General features: G+C 42.4%; 2 protein-coding genes and 1 long non-coding RNA gene across 13 annotated transcripts in view; 2 read left to right on the plus strand and 1 right to left on the minus strand.

Annotated features, from left to right (window-relative positions):
• Window positions 1-17,642, minus strand: part of LOC135337650 (uncharacterized) — a 102,374-nt gene that overhangs the window by 31,509 nt on the left and 53,223 nt on the right. The gene's annotated exons all lie outside the window — the stretch shown is intronic.
• On the plus strand, window positions 1,150-17,427 carry LOC135337596 (probable serine/threonine-protein kinase DDB_G0271682). 5 transcript variants are annotated; one of them, XM_064533545.1, is made up of 8 exons: window positions 1,157-1,366; window positions 1,449-2,018; window positions 2,850-3,176; window positions 3,243-3,371; window positions 3,456-3,593; window positions 6,277-6,351; window positions 9,975-10,057; window positions 13,810-13,974. In XM_064533545.1, the coding sequence occupies exons 1-8, from the start codon at window positions 1,247-1,249 to the stop codon at window positions 13,829-13,831; spliced, it is 1,464 nt and encodes a 487-aa protein (XP_064389615.1). In that variant the 5' UTR covers window positions 1,157-1,246; the 3' UTR covers window positions 13,832-13,974. The 5 variants fall into 5 exon arrangements, with proteins under 5 accessions (XP_064389614.1, XP_064389615.1, XP_064389616.1 ...); XM_064533544.1 differs by lacking the exons at window positions 9,975-10,057; window positions 13,810-13,974 and adding an exon at window positions 16,602-17,427 and having other exon boundaries at window positions 1,150-1,366; XM_064533546.1 differs by lacking the exons at window positions 9,975-10,057; window positions 13,810-13,974 and adding an exon at window positions 7,606-9,964 and having other exon boundaries at window positions 1,158-1,366.
• On the plus strand, window positions 10,064-13,479 carry LOC135337682 (uncharacterized). Its single transcript, XR_010395240.1, has 2 exons — window positions 10,064-12,072; window positions 12,198-13,479. It is a non-coding gene; the product is annotated as an uncharacterized LOC135337682 (long non-coding RNA).

Consider the following 17,642-nt stretch of genomic DNA (forward strand, 5'->3'; position numbering starts at 1 on the left):
TATTTACAGCTGAAGTGATCCCGTATCAAAAACAGTGGAAAAGGGTCACTACAATAGAAAGCTAGAATTGTGACTTGTTTGTTGCTCTGTTAGCTGTACTCCATCCAAGAGTCATACTTCTCTGAGACTCCAGGCTTCTTTGCTGTGATCCTAGACTAGGACCTAGTTCACCTCATGTACTCTGTTCTCAATATTTCAGCATGTCTCCAATCTGGTTTAGTTTTATTGCTCCTGAGTTGCTGTGCTAGACAGCTCAGTCATACATCACTACATGCATATATCACTCTTCTGGTTTCTTTATAATCATGTCACCAGCCGAGGGTTTGCACTTCAGTGCTCTAGTTTGGTTTGTCTGTAAGTTCAGGATCTGCTCACCTGGCTGCCACAGCACTGCGTTTACAGCATGGATAGCCTTCACACAATAAGTTATTAGTTTTAACAATAGTAGATTTCGATGTTAGAGCTTTGTTGTCGAATAAAAGCGAGCATAAACTAAGAAGCTTGAACTTGAACGTTGGCCACTATACACGCGGCCTTTATTCGAGGCACCCTCCGTATTTACAGCTGAAGTGATCCCATACCAAAAACAGTGGAAAAGGGTCACTACAATAGAAAGCTAGAATTGTGACTTGTTTGTTGCTCTGTTAGCTGACTCTGGGATCCTACTCCATCCAAGAGTCATGCTGCTCTGAGACTCCAGACTTCTTTGCTGTGATCCTAGACTAGGACCTAGTTCACCTCATGTACCACTAAAACTCTGTTCTCAATGTTTCAGCATGTCTCCAGTCTGGTTTAGTTTTATTGCTCCTGAGTTGCTGTGCTAGACAGCTCAGTCATACATCACTACATGCACTGCATTATATCACTCTTCTGGTTTCTTTATAATCATGTCACCAGCCGAGGGTTTGCACTTCAGTGCTCTATAGTTATCCAGTGTGTCATTCGACTCTGGATCTTTACGAGCAGCTTTGTCGCGTCATGTCTGATTAATTGGCCAGGAACTCGCTCTCCTCAGCAATGGTCCCTCTCCATGGTCCTGGCTATGTCACTGTGGTGGACTGAACAAAACTTCCACAAAATACAAGCAATAGTTAGGCCAACTAGCTAGCTTGCGCTTCTACTTGTTGACTGTTCTCAAAAGCATGTGGTTTGCTGTTTCAGCAATATTTTGCAAACAGGAATTCTGCATACAAAAGGGAAGGGAGTTCGAGGGAGTGTACAAAAGAATGCAGAGATAAGATTAAAAATGGCTGCAATGTTTTCTCTTAGAGATGACGCTAACTTGAGGGAGTTTGTGCTGGAGAATGTGGAGCACTTTGGAGAAGAGAGAGTTCTAGGAACTGGCTCCTATGGCTCTGTTCAAGAGGTCAGTCACTGCATGCTCTGTTTCTGTGCACTGTCTCTAGTGTATCTGCTAGCTATTGAAGTGTGACTGCCTCCATGCACAGGTGATGATCAATGGTGAGGTGTATGCAGCCAAGAAGATCCACGAGGTTCTCCTGGAGACGGACAAGCGTGGTGGAGTGGCCAACATAGCTGGCAACTACCACCGAGAGTGTCGACTCATGGCTCGCATCCGTCACCCAAACATCACCCAGTTCATTGGGCTGTGTTTCGTGACTGGCTCTCGACTGCCCCTCCTGGTCATGGAGAGGCTGGACTCAAGTCTGGACGATCTCCTGGAGTCTACTCCCAACATCCCCCTCTCTGTCTGCCAGTACATTCTGGTCTGTGTGGCTCAAGGGCTGCTCCACCTGCATTGTGAGTCCGTGATCCATCGTGACCTCACTGCTAGGAACGTCCTGCTGACGGTATCTCTGAGAGCCAAGATCACAGACTTTGGTAACTCTCGTATCGTGAATCTGGAGCCTGGTCGACTGGCCAGGACTCTGACGAGGTTTCCTGGGACACTGGTGTACATGCCGCCCGAGGCCCTCTCTGACGGAGGCCACAGTGTGTACGGACCCAGTCTGGACGTCTTCTCTTTCGGAGTGCTGCAATTATTTGCACTCACACAAGTATGTTATTCGTTGGTAAATTCCTATAATTGTTGATGACCTTCACTCCTAATTACATATACAGTATTGTGGCTTTGTATGTGTTGGGTAGATTCCCCTAAATGGTTGACCTTTATCTGTGTACTAATGGAATCATCTAGCCTCGATTCCAGGCCGCTAAGAGAGGGCCTGGTATCGACTGTTTGCGCATGCGCCACCTATTACCCAGAAAGTGGGTAATTCGGATACCATTGTATTTTGCTCAGTAAAACAATGACGTCACAACAAACGGAAGTGGATTGAAGAAAGTGGATAGAAGTGTGATTGTAGCCCGTGTGATAGCATTCTAATAGCTACCCTTAGCCTACTATATTAACAAAGGACTCACAGCCTGCAACCGTGTGGATAACAATCCTCTGAACGGAGGGGAAGGCTGACAATAGCCTATATGGATAGGCCACGCCCATCTGACACTAACCTTGGTGAAAGTCGACTCTATCAGAAAGAAATTGCTGCTGTAACCAATACAGCTCTGTCTCTAGCTAGCTAGCTATATAGCTCTGTGTCTGACTTTATGAAGAGTATTCTTTGTCTGTATAATTATGTTATTCAGGATATAATTCGGGTAAAAATTCAGTTTAATGGAAACATTACGGGAATATTATCCAATAATTTGACGCATGCGCAAGCAGTCAGTAGCAGGCCTAATTGTTTAGGCCTTGAGAAGGAGGCTAGGAATCATCATGCTCTTCCACTCCAGGTGTAATGATTGTGACACATGTACACTTCATACATACGTACATGTATACATGCAATCATGACACTCAGTATTGACATACTCTTCCACTCCAGGTGTTTCCAGGAGATCTCCTTGCCCCTACGTACAGCGACCCCAACAACCCAGACCACCTTCTGGCTCGCTCAGAGTTTGAGCGTCGAGGTCCCTACACGGCTCTCCTTGAGAGGAGTTTGGCGGGTGGACGTGAGCACCCTCTGTTTGGTCTGGTGAGGGAGTGTCTGGCCAACACCCCAGAGAGAAGACCGGCCACCACTGACCTCCTCTCGTCTCTGGAGGAGGTGGGGAGGGAGATGGACGGAGGACTGCTCCAGCTGGACATTGCACGAGTGAAGACTGCCAGGACCCTCAGGGCAAAGGAGAAGAGGATAGAGGTTCTACAGGTGAGACCAGTCCAGTGAGCTAGTGGGTGCAAGGGTCTGACACTGCATGCTGTACTCTGTTCTCAGAGAGAGGTGGTCGAGAAGGACAGGATACTGGAGAGGAAAGATGAGCAACTGACTGAGAAAGACGCACTTCTGGCACAAAAAGATGAGGAAGTAGCAGACAAAGATACTCAGCTTGCTAGACAGCAACAGGTAAGTAATTTTATTACTTCACTTTTACTAGCAATTTCGTATTATGCTGACCATGCAAGTTAATAACTTTTTCACTTTATACAGATATCGAATAGTGTCCGTGCTGATGCTGCCACCAAAGATGGTATGATTGCTGACAAAGACAGACAACTCAGTGAACTGGAGTCAACAATTATTTCCCAGAGAGAGGCTGCTCTAGTTGAGAGGGACGCTCTCTTACAGGTATTATAGTAGTCACCAAATGCACACACTCTTATACTCCACCGTCTTTGTTCTGAATAACAATTAATTTGAATCTGGAAATGGTCTACATTTGTAATGACAAAATAATTATCGAGAATTGGTTCTTAGAATAAGTGTGGAGGTAACAAGATATTCGCATTACAGTGACCTGGTTGCCACTGCTCAATATTTTTAAGACCTTAAAACGTTTGTGATCCAGCTATATAATTATCTGCACTCAAAGTAGTTTTCCATGATGACTCGCTTTTTATACAATTTGAATGTAAACCGCTGATGTGGCGTCTTAATAACTGAATTGCATGTCCTACCTGGACAAGATAGTCTCGTTGACCAGCCGATATATTATCGTCTGGCAAATTACACATGAGCTACTTGTGCAGCGGTCTAAGTGGCTGTTTACGTTGATAATTGGTTAGTGGTTAGAGGACGGATGTGTGAAACCACATAATTAGATTTGCCAAATCTACTTTAGCTAGCGGTGCAGCTGTGCGGTTTCACAACTTACTACAAACACTTATCAGCCACTTAGAGCGCCACGATATTTGTGGCGCGGTCAACACAACTCTGTACGGTGAAATTGGCCAGACCCTTATTCAGGGTCTGGGTCCGCGAGACTATGGACAAGAGAAGGGGGAGGTGAACAAACCGAGGAGGTTCCCATTCCATGGCAGAGTAGAGCAGCAAGTGCTTGGCAGTGGACAACAGCCATTCCTGTCAATATACTTATATTTGATGTGTATCAGCAAGAGTTCATTAGGAAGAGTACGCAACTCCACTTAAAACCATAGTAGGCGTTCCTTCAGGCCTACATCACAACCACATATGCTGTTGTATAAACTGTGAAATCAAATTTGCAATGAATAACATAGTGATGATTATCACTAATGTTTTCATTTACAACTGCGTAGGAAAGGCAATGAATAACAGCGTTACTAATTTTATTCATTGCCTTTCCTACTTGTTGCGGTTACAACAGCCAGTATCTGTGACGTAGGAGTGGAGGAATGCTTTTTGTGCACATCTATTGGAGTTGCGCACTCTTCCTAATGAACTCTTGGTATCAGCAACAGCATGAGCTTACCGACTATATATGTGCTTGAAGCTATTAAACTGTAGGTTGTTGGTTATGGTCGTGCTAACTAATACATTCTAAGCTGCCTCGGTTGCGCATGCATGCACAGCGAGGTATACGGTAGTGTGTTTTGTGCGCGGCAAGGTATACGGTAGCAGTGTGTTTGTGTGTCTGCACTAGAACACTAGCTATTGGTAGCTGCAAGAGTATGAAAAGAGCTGCAAATTAGACACACTGTTTATCTAGCTTGCAGCCATTATATGGACTTTGAACTTTTGGCATCGATCTGGTCGATCATTTCCCTTACATTCCTAGCCTCCTTCACTGGCCTCCCCTGAAGAGGAGGCCTGCTACTGACTGCTTGCGCATGCGTAAAATTATTAAATATTTTTTCCCGTAAAAACATGTCGTATAATACTAATTTATCGTGAAAATATCCTCACAAAGTATGAAAGTCATACACAGAGCTATTATAGCTAGCTAGAGACAGAGCTGTAGGTTTGTCGTATAGCTAGGTATTTTCTTTCTGATAGATTGATTGGACGATTGTCATCCAGTAATAATATAGTAGACTTTTCACCAAATTTAGTATTAGATGGGCGTGACCTGTCCATATAGGCTATTTTAAGCTTTTACTCTGTTTAGACGATTGTCATCCACACTGTTGCTGGCTGTGAGTCTTTTTACGCCTCGAGGCGTAGCCGCACGAGGGATACGGTAAAGCTGACTGTGGGTGTGTCTGTCTGTCTGTGTGTGTATTCCAGCTATAACTGCTCAACGGTTGCAATGCGACGAAAACTAACAGCTTCTATAGGCTTCTAGCCACGTTCTCTTGGATTTTGATTCGTGGATTAGCAAACTAAAGCTTCTTTCTCGAGTTATGGCTAGTTTGACTCACATTGAAGGCTGTTGCAGTCTCTTCAGAATCTTTCATAGCATCATCTGTCCGCACAAACTTTCTATTCAACATATGAGTTAGCCTTGCACTAAAGCGCTAGCTTTTTGTTAGCTACAATACTCAGAAAATATCAGTTAAAACAGCTAGCTAGCAGTATAGCCATTTGTGAAATTGATCTCTGGACACACCCTTTAATTATTCCTGTGGATGTAATGCGCATGCGCGCTCATTCCCCATGTGTGAGAAAATAATATCAGATCCAGATCCTCCTGGCAGAATCATCTTTGTCTTGAGGGCCTGGTAAGCCACAAAACACTACCATATAAAAATATAGATAACAATATGCATGTACACAGGTTTTTTCTTCTTAGATATTATATACACTGAACTACAGATCCTGGAAGAATCAATTTTCTTCTTTCTTGAGGTCCTGGTAAGCCACATAATACAATAAATAACAACAATAGATGCATGTAAATAAGTCTTTTCTTCTCAGTGACTTTATATAGATAAGCTAACTTTAATATAAAATTCATTATAGAAACTAATATAACACTCTAATACTTTTGAGCGAAAGCAAAAATATGGCGAGAGGCATTAGCACAGCGCCAGCTTGAACACTAGTTACTTTTGCAGTAACATTTTGCTGAGCTGGCACATTGAAGTCAATATAAAACCTAAACCCTGTACAGGCACACAGGGAACAGATTCAGCACAAAGATGCTGAGCTGGTCAGGAGAGACGCCATCATTCAACAGCAGAGACAGGTGAGACGAAATGCACTATTACATGTATAATTTGCCCTTGTTTTTTTTATCGAGCAACTGCTACTATTTCACAATAAAAAAAATAGTTGAACTGTGTGTGTGTGTTCCAGTGCTTAACAGTTGCAATGCGGCGAAAACTAACTGTTTCTATAGCCACGTTCTCTTGTATTTTGATTCGTGGATTTGCAAATTAAAAGCTTCTTTCGAGTTGGGCCTGGTATCGACTGCTTGCGCATGCGCTAACCATTAGCCATGCAGATACCGGCTAACGCAGGATAACAACGTGTATGCTCAGTAAAACAATGACGTCACAACGAACAGAAGTGGATTGAAGGAAAGTTCGATTGAAGGTTTCAGCCCGTCTGATAGCATTCTGATAGCTATAGCCTGCTATATGCTAACAAAAGACTGCAAAGCCTTGCAACAGTGTGGATGACAATCGTGTGGACGGAGTGAAAGCTGACAAGAGCCTACTACAATATGGACAGGCCATGCCCATCTAAAACTAACTTTGGTGAAAGTCTACTATACTACTGCTACTGACTCTATCAGCTGTACATCTCTGTCTCTAGCTATATAGCTATCTGCATGTGTATGTCTTTGTCAGGATTTGATAAACAGAAATTTTATGGGAAAAAATAGCCAATAATTTTGCGCATGCGCAAGCAGTCAGTAGCAGGCCTTCTCTTCAGGGGAGGCCAGTGAAGGAGGCTAGCTATATAGCTCTGTGTATGTCTTTGTCAGAACTTTTTCTCTGATAAATTCAGTATTACAGGAAATGTTACGGGGAGAACTAGCCATGCGCATGCAAGCAGTCAGTAGCAGACCTTCTCTTCAGGGGAGGGCAGTGAAGGAGGCTAATGCGCATTGAGCTGTTCTTTTACGTGGTATTTTAAAAATGCTGCCTCGAGGTACGCTTCGTTCAGTAATGTCGAAAAAAGTGACCATGCTTCAAGATTTTCGTACTACAACCTCAGTGAGGTTCTAGAGCAGCTATAGACAGTGAGAACATCGATGCTTATGGCCTTGTTGAGTGAGAGGACAGTGACTGGGATCATAGCTAGATAAGAAGCTACCTCAAGCTAGAAAATATAGAGCATGAAGAGCCTGAGGAAGAAGCTCTTGCGATGGACCAAGTTCTTGGATCTGGTAAGTCTAGAGTAGTCTTGATAGCTTCAGTATAACTGTATTTAGGCTAGTTAGTATAGCAGTGGACATCATGAACCACCATTGAACTTGTAAATCTGTGTGTAGGTGATTTCCCGGGAAAAGGGCGTTTGCTAATACGACCTCGCAGAGAAGTTTCTGCAGATCCTGATTGAACCATGTCACCATGAGAACATTGAGAGCACTTGTTAATGCAGATTTTTCTCTATTTTTAGGGTACTAATTTTGGCGAATTTAAAGTTTGGAGTCTGATACAGATGAAAAAAGGGCTAACTTGCATAGCATAATAATTATTATTATCAAAAGTACATTTTCATGAAAGAAAAAGTTTTTATTTTTGTTAATGAGTTCATTACATGCGTTTTATTATTAGTGGATACTTAATTAAGGAACAAGGGGTAGCACTATTAGTAACTATCGGATCCTGGCCTAGATCTTTCACTATAATTATTGTACTACGTACGTAGCTATTATATAGCTATAGCTTAAGTTTTCAATGAAAGCACCACAGGTGCTAATGCCTCGGTGGAGGTGTCAAAGCTACATAACATATAAAGCTACTATAGCTATAAGCAATAGCATGCACGCATTTTTATCATGATTGCATTAATAAAATTAATTTTGCTGCATGCAGAATCACAGAGGAACTCAAAGAGTGCGTAATGATCGGTCATGATTGTTGTTGTAAACGATTCATGCCAAAAGTCTAAGTCTAAAATGAATGGTTGCATCCAGAGAAGGTACGACATCCGCGTGTCAAAGGAAGTTTTTTAAACTCACATTCCTTAGGTCAAAGTTCAATTGCGTATTACCTGCCAAACTTAAACATAAGCACTGGGCAATTTTTAGCTGCCAAGAGTCTGATTCGTGCACTGTTTGATCTAGGTTATAGCTATCAACCATCGTTTCGGCTTCAGAATCTTCAGGAGGGAGGCGGCCTGGAGTTGCTGTGAGTATCACTTTGTTTGATGTGCTATTGAACTTTGACCAGGATATAATAAGGAATGTGGGTCTTTAAGACACAGATGTCTTACCTCCTCTGGGTTGCATCAGCAGAGCCTTGCAACTCTCTTTTAGCTTGCAGCTATGGTACCAGTAGCTAGTGTTCTAGTGCAGAGCTAACTGTACTACGTATAGACTCCATGGACAAGCTTTTCTACGCACTCTTCTGAAAAGACTGCCATGGCATTCCAAGTAAGCAAAACTCGAGAACGAAGCATTATTTTGCAAATCCACGAATTAAAATCCAACTAGAAGCCCATTACAGACCTGCCAACCTCTAATACTAAATTTATTTGGTAAAATCAAAGATTGTGCTTGAAATTATATGTTTCTCTAAATAACTCTTCCAATATAAAACAAAATAGTCTGGTAGAGCTGACATCATTGTTTATTTTGTGGGTTTTGTGCACATCCTGCCACATGGCTCATTGGATTTTTCAATATTACTTCGGTTTGCACCTTTAATTGGAATGTTTACATGTGCAGTATTTAGAAATCAAACCGTGGCAAAAGTGTTTTGTGCTTGAAATTAGACCCCTTAGCCGGGATACCGGGAAGAGAGACAATTTTGAGGGATATTCCCGGTGGCAAGTATGCTATCAGGAGTGTATGAAGAGGAGTATCCAACTGTAGCAGTTGTAGTGTAAACCAGGTTTCGGTATGAGTATGTCATACTACGTCACTATCAGACCGCATCTTAAGTGGGTGCGTAGGTGTATAGTGGTTAATTAATTTAAAATGAGCATACGTCTGCTGTCAGAGGAGGTTGACACGATCACGTACACCACTTTTTTTGCTGAGCTGGCACAAAAATTGACAATGAGTTCTATGTAAACTTCTAGCTGATGTTGTGCGGTCATTAGAGACTGAAGGCAAACTTTATGTGCCTCTCTGGCTTCTTTTGATATAAAACTTTCATTAACCAACCCGATCCCCTCTATTCTGGCGAGTTATCAGTGCATACAGTGTTTACTAGATTCTTGCCAGCCAGTACAATGCAAGCTATAGTCTAGCTAATCTTGGTCCAGCCAGACAACAGACACAGCTAGTCCGGTGTTACAAGTCAGCAAAGCAAGAGTATCCATAACTTTTTTATTACAGTTATTTGGTATCTATGGTAACGTGAGCAGAGACCTTAGGAATGTCACATGATTGATGACGCGTGGCCAACTTCCTCTGGTCTGCTGTGGTTTGTACCTCCAGCCCCTAATGCTATAGAAACTCTTACCTTCACTTCTTATCCTAGTCTACACAGACACAACACACACACACAGACACACAAACACACGTATACCTCTCTTGCGCATGCGCACCGAGGCATAATTAAATAATAAAAGCACTGCGGGTGCTGATGCCTCGGTGAGGTGTGCCAAAGCTACATAACAAAGCTACTATACACACATTATAATTATCATGATGAACATTTTTGCATTAATTAATTTTACTGCATGCAGGCAGGATCCAGAATCACAGGGAAAACTCGAAGAGTGGGTAATAATCGACCACGATTGTTATTAAAAACGATCGATGCCAAAAGGTCAAGTTCAAGTCTAAAATTGATGGCTGCATCAACAAAGCCTTGTAGCTCTCTTCTCACTCTTGCAGCTACCAATAGCTAGCGTTCTAGTGCAGAGCTAACTGCTAAGTAGAGTAGCAACACTCGGTGAACAAGTTTTGCTGAGCACTCTTGAAAAGGCTGCAATGGCATTCCAAGTAAGCAAAACTAGGCATAACTCGAGAACAAAGCATTATTTTGCAAATCCCTGAATTAAAATCCAAGAAAACATAACTAGAAGCCTATAAAAACTCTTACTTGCACTTCATTAATCCTTGAGCAGCTGTAGCAGTCTACACAGACAGACAGACAGACAGACATGCAGACACACAAACACCGTATACCTCGCTGCGCATGCACACCGAGGTATAATTATGCTGACATAGCAATAATTGCCTTCGTGTGTTTTGGCAAACAGCTACACACACCACGTGGATAAATGCGCATGCTCAATAGTATTGCCAATATCCATATAGCGGGTATATTTCGAAGGTATAAATTTTCGCGGATTTAATTTTCGTGGAATAACAGCCTTTTTGCAGCATGCATGCATGCGATATTAAATTTGCAATTAATTAGGCCCTGATAAAATTAATTATGCTTTTTTCACCCATTATTCTATTCTTTAATTCTTGAAAAATGTGCCTATTATTCTAATCCGATTATTCTCTGATTATTCTCATAAAAATGTATCCTAAAAAATGTGACATATAATCAGTAGACTCTCGTTAATCCGGTCACCCTTGGGACCATGCAGCTTGGCCGGAATAGCGAGGTGGCTGTATCTCAGGAAATAGCCGCGGCTTAAAAACGACCCTACCTCGAATCTAATGACTAATTTTGCGGTTCTTGTCTCGAGGATAATGTTATCTATTTAAGTGTAATCCAATTTTATTTGCTAAACCACGGTAAACGGAATAGCGAGTGGCCGTACTTCAGGGTGAGTTTTGTGCAGTAAACATATAGCTATATAGCATTCCGTGCCAAGCCAAATGGCCGGTATATCGAGGTGGCCGTACTTCAGAGAGCCGGAATAGCGAGAGTCTACTGTAGACATAAACACAACACACGACTGACACATGACATATTAATTAATATATCATGGTTCTCAGTGTTATCTTGCTGACTTGAACCAGGAGCCCATAAAGAGAAGGAGCGGCTAACTACGGGGATCACATCTCGTAATTGGTTATGACCGCATTTCCATATATGCAGGGTCACTAAGTGGTTGAATCCCTACACGTGTTATACGCAATGCAGGGATGCGGTTTGCAAGCACTTAGTCGCTTCCATACAAGGAAGTGCGATTTCACCGGCAATTACGAGACGTGATCCCCGAGTGTACGTTGAAGTTAGCCGCTCCTTCTCTTTATGGGCTCCTGCTTGAACTGATCCACTAGAACATCATTATGCAAAACTTAATGTAATGATCTTTACCAAAAATGAACATTGATGCCTATTATTCTTTAGTGCTGATCACATGATCTCCAGCCAATCAGCTTATCTGAAAGCAGTCAGGTAACCATGGATTAAATAACTTAATCCACACTTAAGTGTGCTTTAAGTTGGTTAAGTGTGCTTTAACCCTTTCCCGGCTTTAGCCGTCATATGACGGCAGCGGTAGTGATAATTTTCAAAAAATCATTGTGGGCGCTGTGTGGAGCTATGCTCACGCTGTAGGTACCAGCACATGCGCATTGGGCTGCTCTTTCACATGGTATCTTTAATATCTTGCCTCGAGGTACGCTTCATGCAGTACTGTCGAAAGAAAAGTGACCGTTTGATAATGGCTACAAGATCTTTGTAGTACAACCTCAGCGAGGTTCTAGGGCAGCTAGACAGTGAGAATAACGATGCTTATGGCCTTGTTGAGTAAGAGGACAGTGACTGGGATCATACCAAGAGAGGAAACTACTTTTCAGAGGTCAAGCTATAAATATAGAGCCTGAAGAACCAGAGGAAGAAGCTCCTGAGCATGAACCAAAGTCCTGGACCTTGTAAGTAACTATGGAGTATCATAAATCCATATGTAGTCTGGATAGCTTCAGTATGGTATGCTTAGTCTAGTTAGTACACAAGTGGACATCATGAGCCACCATTGAACTTGTAAACCTGTGTGTAGGTGAAGAAAACATTTCCCGGGAAAAGAGCGTCTGCCGATACGACCTCGCAGAGAAGTTTCTGCTGATCCTGATTGAACCATGTCACCGTGAGAACATTGAGAACACTTATTTAGTGTCTTTAGTTACTTCATGCCTTCATACAATATTCATAATTGTGAAATGTGTAAAAAAATCGTTAATTAGTGGGGGGTGGTCAGTTGCTAGGTAACGATGATGATGTCATGGTACCCCCAGGATATGGGCTACCTGTAGGAAATAGTTGCAAGTGATTACAATGCATAGTTTACAATGCATAGTTCATGAGATATGTATTTTTAAAGAAAAATGTGTATTTATTCTGTATTTAAGTTTTTTTAATTAAAGCCGGGAAAGGGTTAAGTAGGTTTGTTAATGCACACTTTTTATCAAACAACCATAATACAAGCAGATTGAATCTGAATGTCATCATAATTATAATAATAATACAAGCAGATTGAATACGTACACAGCAAAGCTGAAAAGTATTAGAAAGTTGAATGTTATCGTTTCGACTTGTTTCATGTGTAGTAAGTGTACCGAATTGCTGACTTGACCATAGCATCGCTTTTTCATCTGGAGAAATAGACTCAGCTTGCTTCGAAGATGTACGTACCTGTACCTAAGCCAGATCCATATAATCGTTTCATCAAAGGTGCTTCGAATATCATAGCGTTCCAAAAGAGCAAACCAGATACTCATTGGCATATAGTTTGCGCACAAAGTTTCCCATCCAGTAAGCCAGATCAGCTGGAGGCATATCCAGTAGTGGGATCGGGACTGCACTGTTGGTCAGCAGGAGAAATAAGTCGAGAACATGCCCAGTCAGTCCAGATAGCTTTAGATAGTATCTCCTTCTCCTTTGCATCAGTTACTGGATCTACAAACCTACTAAAACTTGCTATTACGCCTAGCTAGCTAGCTAGCCACCAGCAACTGATTTAAAATGTAGCTAGATCTAGCTGCCACGAGGCTAGAGCTCACGTGACAGCACTAAATCCTTTAGAACACACCTAGCCAAGTCACGTGTTTTAATCTGGTGCACTCGGATGGCCTCTCGGTTACGTAATGCACTCGGCTGCGCCTCGAGCACCACGTTAACCTCGAGGCCATCCTCGGCACGCAGATTAAAACACTTAATCTTGGCTAGGTGTGTTCTAAATAATACTTAGACACCTATTATATGCTAAAATTATTCCGAGCATAATTTATCAGGGCCTATGCTTAATCCGTGAAAACCACAAACATTTATACCCTCGAAATATACCCGCTATACGGTACTTGAGCCGACAATAAACCGGATAAAAGCTTGGAAATAAAGCTATTTGTGCGGAATTGCGATGTCAGACTGTTATTTTGTGCACTGAATGCATACAGACATGCACGTAGCCACACATGCAAGCGCACACTGCCTGTGATTTGCTTCATTATCGTCGTAATTATTATATCCGTTTACAATGTCTATTTGTATTATTTGTTGTTTAATGTTTAATTCAATTTATTCGTAAATATACAAAGAAACTTATTCCCTCCTCTATAACACTCTAAATCAAAAGCGCAGCTTGTTAATAGACACTATCCTCGTTCATTATTCAGGGTCCTCCTCTCAGAGAGTTGAGACCTCCACTCACTCTGAAAAGAGGAAAAGACATGCCAATCGAGATGGGCACTTCGGTACAGAATGGTGACACAGTGTATGTCGGTGGAGATAATGCAGACAATGATCGTGATGTTGCAGCTACGGATGCCATAAGCACTGATCAGAACAGAGGACCCATCAACAATGACGACAAATACGAGGAAATTCGAAAAGCAGCAGCCTCTCTGACGCCAAAATCTATGCGAAAAATCGATGCAGTGCTGACTGAGGTAGAATCAACAACTCCAGCAAAATCAATTTCCATTCTTTTGACAGGAAAAACTTGTGTTGGAAAATCCACTCTAGCAAATGGAATCTTGGGATTGGAAGTTGACGATGATCGTGCAGCACAAGAGGGTGGAAGCATTAAGGCGAGGTGTACTACTGAAGTAAGAATGCATCAACAGAACAAAAATGGAGTCTTGATAACTGTTTGGGACAGCCCTGGGCTACAAGATGGTACCGAGGACCAAGATCAATATCTTCAGCAGATCAAGCTCAAATGCTCACAACGTGATCTGACGATGTATTGTATAAAAATGATTGAGACGAGGTTTTTTCGAGGCCATGACAATCCAGACGTGGTAGCAATGGAAAAGTTCACAAAAGCATTCGGCTACGAATTTTGGAAAAGTACCATCATTGTCCTGACGTATGCCAACACAATGGAAGCATTCAATGTAGAATGGGAGGATTTATCTAAGCTAGAAAAAGCCAAGGCATTTGAAGCGGAAGTACAAGAGTGGAAAGATAAGATCAGATTAATTTTGATTGATGATATCAAAGTACCACAGAAAATTGTGCACGGCATTAGGATAGTTCCAGCAGGGCACGCTAGGAGGCCAAATTTACCAGGAATTGAATACTGGCTTACGCATCTCTGGTTTCAATGCGTTTGGACAATGCCAACCGAGGGGGCACGAATCGCTATGGTGAAGATTAACGAGAAGCGAATGAAAAATGAAGACGATGTAAGAGAAGATGGTGTAACAAGATGGACATCAGCAGATCAACAGCCACTTGTAGTGGTGGGTGATAGTAGTGCAATAAAAGTTGTAGCAATCAGTGGAACAAGTGGAGGTGCAGCTGGTGCTACGGTTGGTGCTTTGATTGGGCTGATTGGCGGTCCGCCAGGTGCTGCTCTCGGTGCAACAATTGGTGGTTTAATTGGAGCGACGGTAGGTGGAGGTGCAGGAGGAATATACAAACACGTTACGAAGTGATATATATTTTGTAAGATTACTAAGTGTTGTTATTATTATGTGTATGTGTGTGCACTTGACTAATGTGTACATTGTTTACTTAGTTAATTTGTACTGTAGCTATGGTTTCTGTTATAGGTATGTTAATTACTTCCTGTGGAGCAGAGCCTCCTTTTGTGTTAACAATAGATTCTTTGTTGTAAAGAGGCCATGTGTGTCTCTCTTGTTTTTGGTGCATGTATGATCTCTGTTTTGTCAGTTGTTACTTTTGTCTATCTTGTTTAATGTTAAACCCTTGTCAAATCTTGAGCTGACTCCGCCGCTTATAGCTAGTTCTAGCACTCAACTCTGCCAACACTAAGGCCATATATAGGGCCAGGCAAAGTAGATTAGCATCAAATGCATGGTTTTTGAAGTTGATGAGGTGATTATCATTATTTCATGTTGTGAGAAATGTGCTTTTCTATCGTATAAGATTACATCAGAGATTGAGAATTTCGTTAATGTTTGTTTGGATTGTAAAATTAAAAGAGAAAAATAAAGTAAAAACAATGGCAAGAGTTCGTACACATAATGTTTGATTTTACATATTACATTGTCGGTACAGAAATAGACAAGTCTCATAACAAGTTCAGGTCCTTGGTTGGGGTCTTGTCCGAGGGTAGGGTGGATACCTTCTCCCAGAATCCAAAGTCTATCTCCTCTTCTGAGTCAGACAGAGAGGGGTGGGGCTCAGAAACTGAGGGGTTAAAGAGTGACATGGTCATAGTCATACTGAGTGGAAGTTTGAGGGCTTAGGAAGTAAGTGACAAGAAAATTGAATGAAAACTGGTTAAATGCAAAGTGGTTCAACAGTGATAAAAGGGACACCATACACACATGTACTGGTGTACAATAATGTGCAGAAGTATCAGTAGTTCGACACTCTTCTCTTCTTATGCACTCTTGATTGAAGCATACCTTGTATAATTGTATACATACAGACTAGTAAGCATGCTAGGTTCCCATTCTTTGTACTGTACATTCAATAGTACACAGTCGACTCATTGCACTGCATAACTACACATTATACACACGTACCTTGTTCTTGATAAAGGTTCCTCAGTAGCCCCTGTCCATGGACCTATGTCTTCAGACTGTCCCTCACTGCTTAGGCTGCTCACCAGACTGGAGGTGGGCTGCATGTAAGGGCTGGGTGTCAGGGGAGTTTTTAGTCTCTGATGACAGACCCTTTCCATACTGCTGAGGTCTGTTAGCATCTGAATGGCCAGTTTACTTGAGGCCCCTCTCTTAGAAGCATAGTAGGCCTAAAGGTGTGTGTGTGTGTGTGAGGGGGGGGGGGGGGGGTCATACAAGATTGTACATTGCACACCTTCAAATACATTACAGGGAAACACACATCAATCATACTGTACATTCTAGTGGACTGGTGGGTGTCACCTCTTAAGCTAATTAGAGAAAGTGATTTAGTGTGCATACAATTATTGCTACAAGTAACACTCGCTTGTTAGTAGACACTATCCTAATTACACTCATTCATTATTTAGGATCCCCCTCCCAGAGAGTTGAGACCTCCACTCACTCTGAAATGGAGAAGAGGAAAAGACATGCCAATCAAGATGGGTTGCTGCGTACAGAGTGTTGTTATCGGTGATGCAGACAATGAGCGTGACAGGTGTACAGTGATGAAGCTCGAGCAAGATCAATGGACCAAACTACCAGAGTACACTGCCAGGTACTTCGCTATGACATCACTCGCTAATCGACTAGTGCTGGTGGGAGGACGTGATCCAAGAAACAACAAACAAACCAATCAACTTTCTATGTTTGAGTCAGGGGAATGGACTCACCCGTACCCACCAATGAACATTGCTCGCGTATCCTCAACAGCTGTCTCCTTCAACAACCACATCATTGTAGCTGGTGGGAATGATGATAAAGGACATATCTCCTCTGTGGAGGTGTTGGACGTGGCATCAAGAAGATGGTACATTGCTCAGTCACTACCTAACCCACGAACAATACTGAAATCAACTCTCATAGGAAACACCCTCTACCTAATGGGAGGGTACGATCACATGTGGTCAACCAAGATAGTGCACCACGTCGACCTCGATGAACTCATTGCGAAGGCCCATTCAAACCTGGACACACCCACTCTCTGGCAGACCTTACAGGAAGTACCACTCGAGTTGTCAGCTCTTCTCAGTATTGGGAGGTCACTATTAGCCGTTGGTGGACGGGACGACAGAAACGAACCAAGTTCATCGATCCACCTTGGTTGGGGTCTTGTCTGAGGGTAGGGTGGACGCCTTCTCCCAGAATCCAAAGTCTATCTCCTCTTCCGAGTCAGACAGTGAGGGGTGGGGCTCGGGAACTGAGGGGTTACAGAGTCACATGGTCATAGTCATACGTTGTGGTCATAGTCATACGAAGTTGGAGGGCTTATAGGAAGTAAGGGGTGAGAAAATCACATATGATAATAGTTCTAATGCAAATGCAAAATGGCTCAACAATTATACACCACTATAGCTGTAAGCCAGGATAAACAACACATGGACACATTCAAACTGGTAGTGTGATGGGAA

This window comes from Halichondria panicea, chromosome 6 (assembly GCF_963675165.1).
Source record: "Halichondria panicea chromosome 6, odHalPani1.1, whole genome shotgun sequence".
NCBI classification, from domain to species: domain Eukaryota; kingdom Metazoa; phylum Porifera; class Demospongiae; order Suberitida; family Halichondriidae; genus Halichondria; species Halichondria panicea.

Bases quoted from the DNA above. Each gene is read 5' to 3' on its own strand.
- LOC135337596 (XM_064533542.1), top strand. From the start codon at position 1,247: ATGGCTGCAATGTTTTCTCTTAGAGATGACGCTAACTTGAGGGAGTTT. The intron at 3,177-3,242 runs GTGAGACCAGTC...CTCTGTTCTCAG, and splicing joins AGAGGATAGAGGTTCTACAG to AGAGAGGTGGTCGAGAAGGA. The intron at 3,372-3,455 runs GTAAGTAATTTT...CACTTTATACAG, and splicing joins AGCTTGCTAGACAGCAACAG to ATATCGAATAGTGTCCGTGC.